The sequence below is a fragment of the Thalia democratica genome, chromosome 8, assembly GCF_965202585.1.
Source record: "Thalia democratica chromosome 8, ktThaDemo2.hap1.1, whole genome shotgun sequence".
NCBI lineage: Eukaryota > Metazoa > Chordata > Thaliacea > Salpida > Salpidae > Thalia > Thalia democratica.
The window spans coordinates 1,208,052-1,227,371 of NC_139172.1; the positions used below are offsets into that span (position 1 = coordinate 1,208,052).

At 23.7% G+C, this 19,320-nt stretch overlaps 1 protein-coding gene across 1 annotated transcript; it reads right to left on the reverse strand.

The window, feature by feature from the left end:
• Positions 1-10,441: 10,441 nt before the first annotated feature.
• On the reverse strand, positions 10,442-11,667 carry LOC145842240 (N-lysine methyltransferase KMT5A-like). The gene is made up of 2 exons (XM_082949659.1): positions 11,550-11,667; positions 10,442-10,755 (listed from the first exon to the last, which is right to left on the reverse strand). The coding sequence occupies exons 1-2, from the start codon at positions 11,665-11,667 to the stop codon at positions 10,442-10,444; spliced, it is 432 nt and encodes a 143-aa protein (XP_082805785.1).
• Between the last annotated feature and the right edge of the window lie 7,653 nt (positions 11,668-19,320).

Genomic DNA, 19,320 nt, shown 5'->3' on the forward strand with positions numbered 1-19,320 from the left:
AAGACGACTTTGTAAAGCATCCGTTTTATTTTGTTTAAAGCTTTTATCACAAAGTTTAATGAGTCTTTTAGACGGACGCTAAAATTTTTTGCAACTAAATGTCTGCGATGAATATCGCAATGAATAGTAAATATATCAGGGTTTAATTTTTTGTAATATGTGATAAACTCACGATACTTTTCTATCATAGACAAAGCATCAAATCATATAAGATGTTTTGAAGGTACATTTCTTAAATTTTCAAACAAAACCTTCCTGTGATATGCGTTTCGTATTTTGTATTATCAACTATTAAACGCAGGAAAGCAAGAAAATTAAATTTATTATCCGACAAAGTCAACCTGCATCGAAAAAAAATTATTGCTCATCATTCGAACTAACTTTTGTTCAACACGTTCTGTCATTTTATCTATATGTCTTTTCACAGTGTTGTTACTCAAAGGAATAAAACGTAAATTATTACTGATGATTTTATAATGATTGACTTTTTCCAGATCTGTTTTTAAGATAGAAATAAACTTTTTTTTCCCAAGTGGTGTGAGGAGTCATTGTTTAGCAACTATGAGAGACATATAAAAAGAAGCTAATTGCCAATCTTCAATACTTTGTGTAGATTTCTTGAACATGTTTGTGATTTTACACTGCTTTGTTTTCTCCTTTCAACTTTTTCTGATAAACTCTACATTCTTGTCTACATGTTCAGAATGGAATCTATACTTTACGTAAACAAAATGAACTTATTTGGTTTTAGTTTTACCTCAGGGTCGAACATTTAATGGCAAGCTAAAATTAGTAAAATAATAATATAGAAAGTAAAAATTTCATGACTGCCTAAATTATAAAATCTTCTCCATTCGCCCCCTTACTAGTTATCGCCCCCTCCCCCCCCTTTCGCCCCTTTACTAAAATTCACCCCCCAACTAATTAAAACTGCCCCAAGGGGAGCAATATCGCCCACTTTGGAAAACCCTGATGTAACAGATAACCGAAAATCTACAGTTGACTTTTTGTTATCTGTAAGTTGGTAAGTTGTAGATGTAGTTTCCGTTCTATATTCAATAAATGAATACAATATCTATAATAGTCATAGATGTTAACAAAACAAAATCATAAAGTTAAACAAATAACAAAAAAAAATATTAAATACTAATACTCAAACATTTCGTGCTAGTAAACTTAATCAATAGTAATATTTTAAATCAAAACTCTTAGCTATAAGATAATGTAAACAAAAAAGAACGAGCAAAAAATAAAAAAAAAATCATTAACTCTGATTATTTGTATTTTGTTGCAGTTATTCCAAACTAAAAAATATGAATTTACAGATATCTAACAAAAATACTTAAATTAGTTTGTTTAAAAAAAATATATAAATTTGTAAATCTAAAAATATTTGATGTTAAAAAATTGAAATTTTATTTTATCTATGTTTTGTTAGTTTTATTAACACAAAAACATTTAACTATAATTCAAACTAAGCTACCAACAATATTTTAAACAAAGATTTAACAAGTCATTTGTAAATTGACTGGATCAAAATATTATATTTTTGTATACATCAATAGTAAACTGAACTGAATTACATTTTTGTTTAAAAGATTTTCACTTTTTAGGTGTAAAAAAGGTAAAACATCTACTGTTAACTTAAAGTTATAATTTTTTAGCAACTTTAAATAAAACATTACTAAATAATCACTTAACACCATTAAATAAGTTTAGTATTCATTTCAAAATACGAATACATGTTTTGTATAATATAAGTTCAAATGCTTGCATAAAACTACAAAGGTTATATGAAAAGTTTAAACGCTTTTGGTAGCATGTGTTTTTTCATGTCTAACCAAGTTATATTCTATGTGAGTTTGATAATCACAATGACTGCATGCAAATGTTGGTTCATAATGATATACTATGAGTTTGTCTAACTCAGAGGTCGGCAGCCTTATGTGACTCGCGGGCCAATTTTCTATGAAATTTTGCTCGCTAGCCGCACTATTTAGAAAAAAAACCTTTGAGGGCCGCATTTATCTAAAAAAATTTAGTAATCAGTTGAAAAGTATTATTTAACACCAAAAATTTAACAAATTAAGTAATGTTATACCATTAATAAAGAATATTTATTGAATTAAGAGGCTATATTTAAGTTTTTATCACAAAAATATAATTTTTATTGTTTTTATAATGCCAATTTTCTGCTGAAAAGGAGCTCGCGGGCCGCTAAAATTAACTTAAAGGACTGCATTTGGGCTGCGGGCCGCAGTTTGCCGACCCCTGGTCTAACTAATGTTTTGTTTTAAATTATCTACCTTTTGGACAAATACTGCATTTAAAATATTTAACTTCACTGTGAATAGCTTGAAGTCGAACTAAACTATTTTTAAGCAAACTTTTCATCACAAACTTGACAAGCATAATGTTTTTATCCAGTATGAATTCTATAATGTGTTTGATGTTTTAATTTTCGTCAAATGATTTAAAGAAAGCATCACAATAAAATGCTTTTGACTCGTCATGAATTTTCATGTGTTGTTTGAGATTACTTTTGTATGAATACTTTTTGTCACAAATTTAACAGATAAACATATTTTCTGTTAAATAAAACCAACTAAACTTATACTATCAAATTATTATTTTTTCAAGAAATTGAAACACTGTAACATAAAAAAAGGAACCAAAGGTTTAAATCAAAAAAAACTCTAATGATTTTAAAGAAAGGTAAAAAAAGCAAAATGTTTACCACTATGCTTAATAACTTAGTATTTAAACTTACACCGAATAGTTGATTTGTACTAGAAAAATAAGATAAATAGTATCATTAACTAAGAGTTGTAAACTGAAAAATAAAAAAAAAAGACCTTGGAGACTAAAAATAACCTAATGTAATAGTTATGGTTTAATAGACTAAAAAAATATGACTAAAAAAAATTTAACAACTACAATGTAGAATTTAAAACAATTTTAGGGCTTAATTAAGATACTTATTTTGTAGTTCCGGTAGATCACTACAATAAACGCAATATAAAAGTAATATTTATTAAGAAAACTTAATAATGATATAATATTTTGATTAGTTTTTGGCTTAATTTTTTATCAAAACAAACGAAATAACTAAACTTTTTTTTTTTCAAATTTTTATCTATTTGCTGTGTAGTTCTATTTTATACTAAATGAAAAATATCAAAATAAAACTGTTGAGGTTAACATGTTTGTCAACTACGAAAAAAATAGTTTTACAATGATTGAAAATATAAAAAATCTACTTACTTCTTTCATCATTACTAACATTATCAAAAAGAGTTTTATTAGTAATTGTTGTAGTTTTATCGTTAGTAGATGAAGTTTTAACTTGTTTAATTTAACTTAATTGTTGCTGTTTTTATTGCTTTTTCTATAAAAAAAAGTAATGATTTGAATTTTCACCTATGTCAAATTTTAAATAAGCTTAAGTAAAACAATAATAAAGCTATATTAGTATTAAAACTTAAGTAAATTTTTTCCTCATAAACATACTTTAAATGACTACTTTTCAATTCTTCTTTTAAACAATTTACTTCAGTATATAGCTTCTTGTTTTAAATAATCAATTGTTTGTTTTCAATTGTTATTTTTTCTACTTGAGTTTGAAAAAAAAATATTTATAGCTTGTAAATCTTCAATAATTTCATTCAAATTTATCATAATCAAATTAGCTTAGTTTAACACATATATAAATTAGCAGTTTTGTAAATAATGCATTGATGTACAACTGAAAATAAACAATCACAACCTATTAAAAAGTCTAAATTAAAGCCTGAAAATGTTATCTACAATACAATGTTCATTTTCAAATTTTTATTCCTGAAATCAAATGTACATCACTTTTAAAGTAAACTTAACGTACCGTTATTTGCAAGTTCAGCTTTAGTAGTAGCTTTCATTATACATTAGATTAGTATAAATAAGATATCTGAATGAATATCAAAAATATCAACAAAATTAAATGAATTACATCATATAACATTAAAAAAGAAAATTAAAATAATTTTACAAACGTTTTTTACACTCAACAGCTATAAAAGTACTAATAACTAAAACTAGATGTTTTTTTTATTGCAGTAATAGTGAAAAAATTCCAAGGTTCTTAAGACTTTAGCTATAATGATTAACAAGCAAATCTTTTACAATAAAAAACCTTTATACATACATTAATAACAATGTTTTATTTTCTACAGTTTTTCAAAAATAAAGACAAATGTAAACAGATAAAATAGCAGTACTATTATTTATAAGACTTTTTATTGAAAAAAAAACCCTATACAAAAATATGTTTTAGTTGTAAAATATTACAAAAATTAAACAAGTATTAGTTTATTATTTCAAATGTTAATAATAAAACATTTTCCAAAATATAAAACTAGTAAAAAAATCTGAACTTTAAAATATTTGGAGAAATAAGAACATACAATGAAATAATTTAAATGAAACCATTTTTTACAGTATTCTCTATATCAGTATTCCACCAGCAAAAAAGAAACATTTATACGTAACCTTTTAATACATCTTTGTTAGAAGAATATATTTACAAATGACAAAAACTCAAAAGAGTTTCAAAATGGACAAATAGATTAATTAATCTCAATGTAAATACGTGCTGACATGATTGATAAAAATCATCAACCATTGGTGTTGAGTAAATTACGGTTCAAAACTTATCCAAATTAAAACAATTTTTTTTACTGTTAATTTATCAACCAGTTTTGATATTTGTTCTGATCATATAGTTCATACCTTTTTATGAAATTCAATCTGGATTGAAAAGTGTTTTTTTGGTAAAACTTTAGTTAGAAATATAAACATACGCCCTGTTTGTTTTAAATTTTCTATAAATGATTTTATTTCTTAAGAAAAGCTTTATCTAGTTATAAACAGTTTTATTTAAGTCGTAATATATACCTTAATTAAATAAATGATGAATACTTTCTTTAAAACTTTCAATACGTAGACTTGCTTGATTAAAAATGCCCTAGAAAAATAAAGTTTGTAAAGTATTCTGAAAAGTTTTTACGTTTTAGATAATTATAACGAAATACGTTTTAAAACTATTATAAACACTAAAACTTAAGTTTTTAAACAACTAATTACTAAAACTTCTGTCTTACCTTCATTTATCATTAAAAGTGTAGGAACAGATTACATTATGCTTTTTTCAAAATACATACTTACCTAAACGAAAGTGTAACGAACAAATTCAAATAACATTGTAAAGGTTTGAAAAGAATTTTAATCTACATAAAATCAACTTACATTTAGCAATTATAATTGTCAAATCAAAAAAAATTACTACCAAAAACTTTAAAAATCAATATCTAAGCAATTAAAATCTAGTGCTTAAAATAGTTTATTTATCTAAGATATATTTAAATCTGTATGTTTTTTAATTTTTAGTTGAATCGCATACTTAATTATTCAGTTATCTGTTTTGTTCAAATAACATTATTTCTAAATTTTAAAAGGTAAAACAATGGTGAAAATGAGTTTTCAATAATGTAATTAAAATAAAGTTTAAAATATAAATGAAAAAACATATATCAATTTAATATTAAACACAGTTTTTGAAACTGTTTAAATCAGTAATTCTCGACTAGTATTTTATTGTATGCAGATATTAATTAAAAACAAAGGAACTTGAAGATATATAAAATGTATATTGTTTGTTTATAAAATGTAGACACTGTAATGTTTTTTAGTTGTATTATAATCTAAGATGTAAAAGAAATAGCTTGAGTTAATTTTAAATATATTTTTTGTAAAATACTTAAACTAATACATTTACAATTACTTTAAAGTAATTAATTCTTTATTTGACAATATATAAAAGAATTATGTTAGAAAATTAAACTCATACAGTATGCTTATAACTGAGTTCAAATGTACGTATAAGATAAACTTGTGAAGTTTAACTTAAATATGTTTTAGTACAAATTTAAGTTGCTTTCAACTGTTTAGACTGCAAGCTTAATTTTTTTCTTGTCATGAATTTTTTCATGCCTTTTTAAATTACATCTTCTGTGAGTTACATACTCACAATGACTGCAAGCAAATTTTGGTTTATAATGATAAACCATGTGCTTTGTTAAACCATCTTTAGTTTTAAACGATCTTCCTTCTGGACAAACACTGCATTTGTACAATCTAATTTCACTGTGAATTGCTTGATGTCGAACTAATGCGCTTTTTAAAGCAAATTTTCTATCACAAACTTCACAAGCAAAAGGTTTTTCTCCTGTATGAGTTCTGTAATGCCTTTTAAGCTCAAAATTGCTTACAAATAATTTCAAACAAATATTACATTCAAACGATTTAGATTTGTCATGAATTTTCATGTGTCGATTGAGAATGCGTTTGCTTGTATAACTTCTATTGCAAATTTGACAACTAATTGATTTTTCTAAATTTATTAAAAAAATTTTTTTATTTATTTTGTGTACTTTGAATTTATTTTAGCTTTATATATGAAATATCTTATTTTAGCTGTGGTTTGTTGAAAAAAATATACTAAAAATTATTACACTTATTTCAAATTATACTAAGTTCTTACTTAACGAAGAAGCTAACTAGATTTGTAATAAAAAGTCTTTAAAATTTAATATAAAATTTTTATTTTGTTTTTATATCTTATAAAAAAAATTGAAGTATTTAGTGCATTTAGATGCAAATGGAAAAAAAACATAATAAGTAAAAAAAATCAAAACAGTTATATTTAACTATCAACAAAAATAAAGTTATACATTTAACTATCGAAAAATATAAAGTTAAGTGTGTTCATCTTATAAATAAAATATTTAAACTTACTACTACTTTTAGATATACAACGAACTTTGTCATTTTATATTTATTATACTCTAAAATAACTAAAAATCATTATTTTACTTTTTTTTGTTGAATGTAAAAATTTGTTTTTTGTATTAATACTTATTAGCTTTATATAACATTAAAATATTTTACATTATCAGGATAATTAAAGATTATTAAATTAAATATTAACCAGGTCTGTAGTAAACATTAAACTTATTTACTTATCATTTATAACAACGTTTAGAAGTTTGTATTTACATTAGTTTTGTAAATACTGATACATTTAACTAGTTGTGAACATAAATTTATGTTTAAACCTCTGTAAAACAATATTAAATTTATTAAGTTTTAAAGTTATATGAAATTCACACTCATATCCTGGGCATAACGTTAAACTGTTCTGATGTATGACTCGATAGCCGAAAGGTTTTTTTTACACCAGGTACTTTGACCAAATCTTTTGAGCGAATTTTTGTCGTTCAATAAACAATAAAGAGAAAAATTAATCTACTGAAGTACAAACTGTATAAACAAATTTCAACTTACAAACTTTTTTGTGAAGTAGAAGGTTTATCAACACTTTTTACAGTTTCATCATCATTAGATGAAAATTCAACTTGATCTAATATACTTCAATGATTCTTACTAAATTTTGTTTAATTATTAACTAAATCTAATTGTTAAAAAACGTTAATTTTTTAATACAAACTAATAAATCCAAAATTCTTTACTAAAAAAGTCAAGTAATAAAATAAAATAAAATAAATTTAAACGCAAACCAGTTTTAAAACAGTTAAGAAACTTTATTTTCCATTTTTTTTTTATAACATATTGTCTTGGTAAGTTTTTAATTAAAAATAGTTGATTAATTCTTCATAATTTTTAAAGTAACAATTTTCATAAATTAACTTATTAACTTCTAATTTCAAATTATATAGCATCAAATTGATAAGCTTGGTATAAAACACCTAAATAAATTTATTACATAGATTTAATAGTTTCAAATTAAGGTAGAATTTCTTGTAAAATTTTTGTAAACTGTTTTAAACTTATTATTTCTTTATTTTAGTGCATTTCAATTATTTTATTGCAAGTTATAAAACTTTACTAACTTTTACTTATATGAAGTGATTGACATTTGAATAATTGTAATAAATTTACAATTTACTGTTGTTTACTAAAACTCTGTATAAACAGACTTTTTATAGTAAATTTGAATATGAAAAAGACCTAAAAAAAAAAGAGTGTCAGACACTTAACAACTTGTGGTAGTATTTTAATTTGTACTGAAGACTTTTCATGTTTGGTGTCAAAAATTTAATAGAATTTAGAGCATCAATAAAATAAATTTTTAAATAATCAACCAATAAACTATAAGTTTAAATAATTAAGTTTTTAAAATAAAATAAAAACATAAACTTGGCACTAAAAGTATTTGACAATAAAAAGTGTCATAATAACCTAGACAAAATATTCAAATCAAAAATTGTATTAATTATTATTAAATGTTAATATTTTTATTTACCTTAAGTTTGTCAAAACTAAAAACACAAATCTAAAGATGAATTTAGGAAAATATTAATTTTTAAAACTAGCCTTGAAAACTACGAACTAAAAGAAAACATTTACAATATTTTTTAAAAGTTGTACAAATTAAACAAACACAGAAAAAAAATCTTTTAAATCTGACAATACATTAGTTAACAAGAAAACAGAAAATAATTTAAAGCATTTAACTGTATATCTATTTAAACAAAATTAAAGAAGATCTCTAAGAAAGGGCATATATAAGTAATAAGGTACATTTCTAAAATATGCTTTAAACTTGAAAAAATTCACTTAATCATGTGTGTAAACTTATTATCACTATTAAAAAATAATATTTTTATCAAAACATTTGTTAAACACATCAAAAAGTTCACTTGTAATTTATTTATTTAAGGCTAATAACTAACTTAAGTGCATTGCATACTTTAATAAATTTTGTAAAAGACAGTAAGAGTTATTATTCGAGCTTTTTTTAAGTCAATATCTTTTTATAACTATAAAATTTAAACAAAAAAAACTGTTAGAAAATTTTATCATTAATATCATCTTACTATGTAAATATCGCAAAAAAGAAGTGTTACTTTAAAAAGTTCAACTCTGATTTTGATATTCTAAAACAAAACAACTGTAAGTGAAGACGTAATTACAAGCATGCTAATAATTTAGTATACTTTAACTTAACTCAGTATAAATTTCAGTTCATTTGCTTAGAACTTAACGTTTTTTTTAAGTAAATGAATTTTTACATGCTTATTCAAATTACATTTTGTGTGAGTTTTGTAATCATAATGACTGCAAGCAAACTTCTGTTCACAATGAAATACCATGTGTTGGTTTAAGTCTTGTTTTGAAAATCGACCTTCTGGACAAATAGAACACTTAAAGATTTAATTTCACTGTTAATAGCTTGATGTCGAACTAAATGATGTTTTTGAGCAAACTTTTTATCACAAATTTGACAAGCAAACGGTTAATCTCCTGTATGATTTCTCAAATGATCTTTCAAATTACACTTTTTTCTAATATTTTCAAGCATACATCACAATTGATTGTTTTTAGTTCGTCATGTACTTTCATTTGTTGATTGAGAGAATTTTTGTGTGAGTAATTTCTATGGCAAGCATAACAATTAAATGGTTTTCCTAAATTATTTTTTTATGAAATAATATTTTTCGTAACTTTCATTTGTCTATAAGAATTTTATCTGTTAATCTTTAAAAAAATACCAATATCACCATCGTAATTTATAAAAAGTAATTAAAACTTAAGAAAATTAAAATAAATTATTAACACCTTTATTTCAGACACATAAACTAAAAATACTTCGAAACCTCATATGATAGCAAAAATTACAATCAACTTTTATATCAAAAAAAAAATCATCACTTTCAATGATACAATTTTAGCTTACATAAAATTTTGATATAAACTGTTAAATTATTATTATATATTTTTAACAACTATTTTTAACAAAGTCAAATTTTAAAACTTACTACTTAATTCAGATGAATTAGCAACGTGGTCATTACATTTCTCAATTATGTCATTTTTAATTTAATATTTGGTTCAAATTAAAATGGTTTAGTACTAAAAACTATATAAAAAAGAAGCTTTACTTAAAATTAACGTTTTTAAATAATTCAAAAAAGAAACTAATAATTTCTAAACGAAAACTTTTTTCACATAACTGAATAATAAGTCTTAAAACTGAAAAAACACAAAAATTGAACTTTATTTAGTTTAATTAAATTTACCATTAATATAACAATAATTACTTACACATAATTTAAATTAAGGTTAAGAGGATTTCAAATAGTTTAGAAAAATTATTACGTATAGAAAAAAAATGTAGAACTGAATATTCTTCAGTATTAAATGAGATGATAAAAAATTACAAAGTTTACATTTTTATATCTGTTACAAAAAGATTAATTTTTTTAAAACAAGAGTATTAAACACTAGGTAATGAAAAAATGATAAAGAAACTGTACAAAGTTTTTAACAATCAATGAAATCAGTATATAGCGAAATAATATTTTTATTTAAGTTACAGAAATATTCAAAAGTTCAGCCAAGGGTGAGACTTTAGTTTTGAACTACGGGTTTCCCCGTAGTTCAACCTTAGCTCCTCACCCTTGGCTATGTCGGCCGATGCCACAAAATACGCGTGTGGCATCGGCTCGCAGGTGTGGAACTTGTCCGGGTTTATGAGCCACTTGATCCTCATCTGGCAGTTTGGGTTTTTCCTGCTGTGGTTGAGCAACCGACCCAAGCTCCCATCTTCTTCCGTGGCGTCCACTCCCCATGTGTCTCCTTTAGTTTGAATACAGGAATAGAGGAACGAAGTATCATCTTCACGATAAAAATCACTCTCTTATTTTCAATTGCTTTGGGGTTAGTAATGTACCCGAATAAGTACATATAAAGGACTCTTTTGCAATTAATGCGGTAGAACGCACACCTCTACCTGTCAATATTTTATTTGATAAATAGTGAATTTTCAAAAAGTTTAAAAACTGTATGAAAATATATTTTAATTAACTACTTTAAGCTTCAAACCAATTCTTTCTGTATCGAACATTTAAATATTAGTTTCTCCATTCTTTATTATATGAAAGTTTAGTTTTATTAATTATACAGTGCTAATTAAATATAAAACCATGAAGATATTAATGAGATATATCCTTTTCTGTAATAAGTTTCCCATACAAACCCAAGCAATACAAGTTTTTCAATGTCAATATTTTTGGAAACTAAAAATTCTATTTTAAGAGTATCTCTCTTTTCTTTTGTTAAATTTTGAAAGTTTAAAACATTTATAAATGAAAAATTTGATTAGAAAAAAAACCTTTTATAAATGTTACTATTTTTTTTGTTAAAATTAAAACTTTTTCTTTAGTTATATTTCTGTACTTTATAAATAATACCTTTTAATCTTTTTCAAAAGAAAGCTTAAACATCAAAATATAAATTTTTACCTTAACATTTTTTTTTTGCCTTTTTAGTTTTAATCTTTCAAACTACAAACTTTGATTAATTATGTCTTAAATTACTTAATAGTATAAAAATGGTCATAGCCTAAAAGTTTATATAAACAAGTTAAATAAAGTATTTTCTTATATATATGTAAACATTTTTAAATATAGAATAAAGTGAATAATACTAACCGATTGTTTTTGTGTCGAATTGTTCTATTTTGTTCTCTTCTTTTTTTAGGATCTTTTCATATAGGACTAATTCATATTTTTCTTTTATACTTATTTTGCATGAAGATCTTCGTTTCATGGTGTTTTTTAATTTTTTATAAAATCTATAAATTTAGATTATCTATTAATTACTAAAGTTTTAATGTTTTAATGATTTTTTTAGCAAACTGAGTAAATCTATACTTGTTAAACTTATGTTCATTATATATATTCTAAAATTACTCCAATACTTGTAAATGATAAAAATATTATTTATTTTCAACTTTAATCAAAACATCACCAAAAATTATGGTGAAACTGCAGTTTAGTCTTATATGAACAATAAGATCAAAAAATTAAATATTATAATATTTATATAAAAATATATTCAACATTTTTTTATTAATTTAACATTTTTAGTAATATCCATGTAAGTAAGATTTAAATACACTTCAGTCAACTTATTAAGCAACTTCAAATATAGTCAAAATTAAAATCATATATTTGTGTTTTAATATAAATAGTCAAGATAGACTCATAAAAAATTCTACATGAAAACTCTTAAAGTAAGTATATTTCAAATATAAACTAGATTAAACAAGCTTAATTAAATTCAATTCCTTATTATATTCTTTTTATTAAGGTTGCTTTTAAAAGTTCATTTTAAAATTAAATTTTTTATAATTCAAAACTAATAAAGAATATTATATATTAACAACAAAATTAATCACTAATGAATTTAAGTTACGCATTTGACTGCTCAGAATGACACTTTTGTAGGTTTTTAGGTGAAATTTCATTTTTTTAAATGTAAAACTACAGTCAGCAATTTTTCACCAATAAAGCCGACTTTCGGTAAAGTTTCGGTTTATCTATGACAAATAAGCTTTTAATTTGTATTAAAACATTTGGCTTGCCTTTTTAAAAGTTTTAGCTATGTTTATGATTCCTAGCAAAATGTAAACACCAGTGTTTCAAAATAACAAGTTTAAAAACAAACATAAAAACATAACTTTCGTAACAAATATAAAAACATCTAGTTATATTTTTAGATGATTCCACGATGGGATAAAAAGATTTATAAGTATCTGATTATAAAACGTGTTGTTAGTGACAATAAAAATGCATGGTTAAATAATTAAAATGGTTTAAAAACCTTCTAAAATTAATTATAAAGCTTTTAAGGTTATGTTATGCACACTTTTTTTTATTGAAGTTAAATTGAAAAGAAAGTATAAAAAATGCATATAAACACAAATGTTTAGTCTAAACATAATTCTATTCATTTGTTTACTTTATTTATGTAAAATTTCTTATCTATTTTTTCAGTGATACTTAGTGGATTGAGATTTGATTTTAAAGAAATATAATAACTTATTTCTAAGTATGAAAAGTTTACCACTCTAAGAAAATAAAAAATAAAACTTTTTTCACTATAATTATTTTCTCTGATTACGATGTTAGTGAAACAAAAATAACTTAGTTAAATATTTTTTATCACAGATGTTCTTGTGCTAAAACTTAATTTCAACTAACGGCGTTTCACTGCTCTCAAATAAATTTAAGAACAGATCTACGGAGTCTCAAAAAGCTCTAATAAATTATATATTTTTTAATAATAATTTATATTTTATAATAATTAAATATTTTTTATATATACAAATTTATATGTATCGTATTACAATTATTGGTAAGCTTTCTTTATTATTTGACATCATTTTTTTTCTTGAAAAATATCATCAACAAAAAAAAAGACCGGTATCAAGGAACAGCTTTTTTGAATAGAGTAGTACAATAAAATTGATAAAATTCATAAAAGAACCTGGAAAAGTTGTTAAAACAACGTTTCCGTTGAATAGAGCAGGTAGATAATGCAGATAATGACGAATTGACTGATTGAAGTAAACATATAGACATAAAACGTTTGTTGTTGTAGCGGGAAGAGAAAGTCTTGTGTCTCTACCATTAAAAAAAGCCTTTTTTATTACATTATCTTTTTTAAGGAACCTCGCCCCTGCTTTGCAATTGGTTTAGCAAATTAGGTATGTTTAATCAAAGCAAAGCCCTGGTAATTATTTATTAGGTTATTTTTTTATCTGGCAAACTGCTTTTAATTGGTAACTACCACAAAAAGTAAACAAACAATTTTATATCACAAACAGATAATTTATAGTTTTCATGATATTAAAGTTCTTCAGAGGTTTGCTCTAGCTGAGCTTCATAGTTTAGAATCAATGCTAATTGAACTATTAAAATCGAAATCAAACAAACATCCACAAATGGAAAGGTAGCTCTATTGACAACCTATTCACTCATTTTGTTTTTTAACTTAAACTTAAACAGCTTCTATTTAATAATTTTTGGTAGTGAGTTCACATTAGTGGTAGTGATAACCTGTATTGACAATAAAGGGTTTTTTGTATTTTTGTTGCAGATACTTACTTGGTGATTCAAGCTTTATTTTTTTCCCACACTTTGTCATTTGTTGTTTTAAAAGTTTGAAGATTAATTTTGCTAGTATTTGACAAAACTTTTTTTTGTATATCTGTCAACCACTGGGTTTTGATCAACATTTAACATAATATGCATTTAGATAACAATCAACTTCGATTCATAGTTTAAGAATTTATTACAAATCTCTATTTTATTACATGTAACTTTTGCATGCAATAGAAAATACAATTAAAAAAGCTAAGTATGTAAGTATATTAGAATAAAATGTAGTTATTAATTTGCAAATAGTGTTTTGATACGTTTAAAATTGTACTACAGTACTACAGTACCTTTGTAATGTTTTTTAGCTCAAGGTTTTTTATTAGTTTTGATTTTAACAGGGTAGCCGGTTTAATTTGAATCGTGAGAAAATTAGAATAACCTAAAAATTTTTAAATTCACCCAAATAAAACCTGGATTTTGAAACTTTTTTGCAAAAACCTAGAATGACTTATTTTTTAAAATAGAATCAAATCTTGAATTTTAAAATAAGGTCTTAAATGACAGACTGTGGTTACTTAATCTGGAAATGTAAAATAATTGTAAAAAATTGTGTATATTAACTAGAATGTACAAAAAGTTGTTCTAAAAACAAAGAACTTTGGACTAAAATCATTAAACAACTGAAACTGCATCTTTTACATTGAAAATAATGTAATTTAAGTTATATAGGAAAAAATTATATGTCATTTAAAATTTTTATTAGTATAATCTATTAGAAGCAGCATGACAACATGTTTTTAGTAATTTTGTACTAATAAATACATAGTTTAATCTATTAAAGTTTTTACTAATTGAAGATAAGAAAGTTTGTACTATCAAAAATCTTAAACAAAATCTGAAAACCTAGAAGAAATGATAGAAAACTATTAACCACCCTGTATGTTTTTATTGAAATAAATGAAATTTTTTAAAAACAATTGCAGTAAATAGATACTTTAAAAGTTTAATCACTTTGGATAATTAGACATGCTTAAAACCAACCTTATTATGATAATAAGTTTATATATAGGACAGCCTTGTACTGTAGTGTTTTTAAAAGTATTTTCTGTAACAAATTTTAACTATCAGGTAAGTTATTGCATTTTGCACAGTTATGAAAAGAAATGTATATTTTAAACTGCTTCCACTATTTTTAAATTATCGTTAAAATCATAATTAGGCACACAATTAGGATAACTTCACTAATGGAAAATATTTAAGATAAAACATGCTAGATTGAAATGTATTAAGATTTTTTTTTTGAAAAATTATGCTAGTTTGGACACTTTTACTAAACATTTGCTTTTTTCTCATATATATATATATATATATATATATCAATTTTATCACACACTTAGCCTAGTTTTAAACCTATTTAACCTCAAAGCTTTTTAAATTGACTTTTTCAGTAATTGTGATATTACCACAAAATGTTGTTTTGGTTCAAAAAATAGATTTTTTTTTGTGAAATTTCACTAAAAAAGATCATTTTAAAATTAATAAGTAGTTTTTAAAAAAGTTTTCAAAATTAACATGACAATATATTCATATGCTTTGCCAAAAATAAGGTTCTTATTCAAAACTAAAATATATCTGCCTTTTTAAAAGAAGTGTAAAATAGTTTCATTTTACTAACTCCTAAAATCAAACAAAATCTCAAATTATATGGTGATATTAACTTCCAGTAAACATTTTGGCATACATTAAAGACAATCTTAATTTTACAGTTTATAACATTTTAACGAATTTTTAAAATAAGGTTTTTTCTTGAGTTTAACTATTAAGAAGCAAATTTAGTTTTGTTAAAAATTTTCACGCCAATCAGGATGTTTTTAAGTTTTTTGCTGTATAAAAAAACCAAAAACTAGCCTATCTTATATTTTGTGACTGTAAAATTAGTAGACTCCATTTAATAAAATACTAAAATTTATTTAAAGTTCTATTTTTAAAAAAACGTTTACAAAGTTAGATTTGAATTTCCATAAAATCCAAGAAAGGATCTTGGAGTTTACTAAACTGCACACATCACATGGTCTCAATTTCTATCTGAATAAACTCAATTTAAATGGCGTACAGGATATGCAACATCTTTATTTTGTAAGTCTTGTGGTGATATAAACTTTTTATCTGATTTTCTTTCAATAGTATATAAAGTTATCAATTTTTATAAGCAGTATGTCTTTATAACTTGTTAATTTTTTTTATTGAACAATTTCTGAGGTTTCTTTTAGTTTTAAGGTCATAGGGGTGGGGTCCAACATTTTTTTTTACAAAAATTTACCTCGGACTATATATGAAAGCTTTAAGTACAAACTACAAACCAGTTTTTATAGAATTCAAAAATTTTATTTAAATTCTAAGGTATTTAATTTTTTGTAAAAATTTTCTGATATAAACGTATAGACTGTGAAAGTTTAAAGAAGATTACTTGAAAAATGTAGGAGGAGCTAGATGTTAAATGAAATAGTCTTTTTTCGCTGTTTTAGTTTTCCCTTCCTACAAGGAACCTATTATGCGATCTGACTTTGACTGGTCATATCTCAAAAAATAATTCGAATTTTTTAAAAGATAAAAAGCATCTTGAAGCTTAGAAAAAAATCTATAAAATAAGATCAACTTACAAACAACATGGTTTACCCCTCCCCCCTATGGCCTTAATACAATTGTAGAAATAGAGTTTCATATTTTTTTAATACTAAATTGAAATAGATACACAGTACTTTAAACTATCTTTAAATTTCTAAACTTTGGTTTACAATTTATCAATTTAAAATTTTATAAGTTATGTTTACAAACAGAAAGTTATTTTAAAAAGTTATAAAGTTTAAATTGTTGTTTACTTAAACTCTAATAGATAATAAACTGGTTAACAAGAGACAATTTTGTTAAAAAAAATAAACTAATTTTTGAAGTTTTTTAACTTTGACTATAGATAATTATATAATGAATAGTCTATACTGGATCTTTGAACAAGTGTAACATTTTAAATAATTTGGTTGTTTTTTTATCTTTTAGATAAGATACATTCACTTTTTAACTATGATATTTTTTAAGAAGCTGTCTTTATCTTAAAACAGTTAACTTGAATTATTACCATTAGTATTTTCAATGTTTGAAGGAATTTGAGAAGCAATTACTCTTTCAAACTGCCAAGCACAAATATATGAACTCTAAGATGATCATAGTGAAAAAGATCTGTGAGTTGTTTGCTTATTGCAGTCTTAAATTGTTGTAATTGTTGTCAAACTATAAAATTTCTTTAAGAAGAGAATAAGGTTGTTGGTTGTAAAATAAGTGATCCAATTTTAATTTCAAATGTTAGATAAATACTTATTGTATGATGCTTTATAACTCTATCTTAGCTGAAGTAATATACTTATAAAATAAATTTATACTTTACAACCGTTATGATAAAAAAGTATTTCTTGCTAACCAAAGTTTAATTATTTTTAATTTTTTTTCAAATCTTAACAAGTTATTGATTACAAATTCGTTATTTTATACTTCTTTTTTGTATGACTCAATGTGAATAAGTGTTAAATGTTCAAGTGTTGCTATAGTTTGTTTATTCATCTACCAAAATTATCTTCTGATTTTTTTATAAATAAGATAAAAAAAGATTTTTTAACAAGGGCATTCACAGCATCTCTTTAAAATAAAGTTTTGTATTCTTGTAATGATTCGAATACTAATTTTAAAATTACAATTTTATGTTTTTTACGCTGTATACTTTAATACTTTGTATGTTTGTACAACATATATATTTTTTCATATAAACAAAAACATTTTTAACAAAAAAAATATTAAACAGACCAAAATTGCTGATGTAGCTGTTGTTTCTGAAAAGTAATTAGAAAAATTAAGGCCAAGAAATTAGTGAAAGTCAGTGAAAAGCAGAAACCTCTGATGTTTGTTTGACTTCATAAATTTACTTGCTACTTATATACTTTATCTTCACACTTTAAAAACTGTACCATTTAAACCAGGGTTTTCCAAAGTAAGCCATAACAGGTAAGGGAGCCACGAGCAGTACAGGAGCCATGAGTTCATAACTTGAAACTCACACTAGATATTCTCGAGTTGCAGATGAAGAGCAAAAAAAAATCTAAGGTGTTTTTATTGAAGTTTTTGAGTAACCTTGTTGAAGGGGCCATGGCTTTTTTAATTTCTTCAAAGGGGGACATTTGCAAAAAAGTTTAGGAAATTCTGATTTATACTCTATTATACTTGATTAACTATCGTTAATCAATAAGTTTTATATTGATCATTATTATATGATCACAAGTTCCTGAGTCTATCAAGTTAAATATCAGTTTTAAAAATATAGTATAAAAACAGGATAACTGTTAATCAAAATTCTGATATTTTTGATAAAAAACTAAAAATTATCAACAATTTTAGCTTAAAATTTAATAAAATGTTGATTACAAATTATTTTTATTTTTTTTATATTATTTTTTTTTTTTTCAACGTTGGACTCAAGCATCAAAATCTGAGCCACTTAAATAGGAAACTATAGAAAAAAAAATCAAATCTAAAATAAAAAAAATGTATATATATATATATACAATAAATTTAATAAAATTTTATAACTATTAATAAAAAATATCTTTCTTGGTTAAGTTTATTCATGAACTAATTACAAGAATGATAAAGTCTGTAAAACAAAACATAATGATAACTAGGAAAATTAGAAACTTATACATCTTCCCAAGATTGTATTTACAAGGAGATAAATTTACTTAGCAAAATAAAATTTTTAAACAACTTGTAAACTTAAACACAGTTTTTAGGTCTTAAAATCAACAAAATTAAACTCAAAAAGACAAAAAACATTGAAAAGTTACAATTAATTTAGTTAACTATTAAACAAAAATATTTTTACAAACTCCAGTTTAAACAACTAAACAAACTAACAAAAAATTTTGATAGTTCATATTTTACTTTTCTTCACTCGTCTGCTGAATACAAGTATTCAAAACTCAGTTACTTCAACAACTTGGAAGTTTTAAGCTTTGAGGAACGAAACCACACATCATTCTTTAAACATCTTCAAACTTTACTCAATTCGCTAATTGTCATCTATATCATGTTTTCAATTCAAGTATAATATTACTGATAGCAGTAAACACTGAGGAAGTACTCAGATATTTTCCAAATTCAGTTCAACTTTTTAGAAATCGATCTCTGTGTCCTCACCCAAGATCACTTTAAAAAAGTTACCTACAAACTTTATGGTCACCATTGGACTGAAACTCATAGATCAGAAAACATGTAT

Bases quoted from the DNA above. Each gene is read 5' to 3' on its own strand.
- LOC145842240 (XM_082949659.1), bottom strand. From the start codon at position 11,667: ATGAAACGAAGATCTTCATGCAAAATAAGTATAAAAGAAAAATATGAA. The intron at 10,756-11,549 runs GTTAGTATTATT...ATTGAAAATAAG, and splicing joins ATTCGACACAAAAACAATCG to AGAGTGATTTTTATCGTGAA.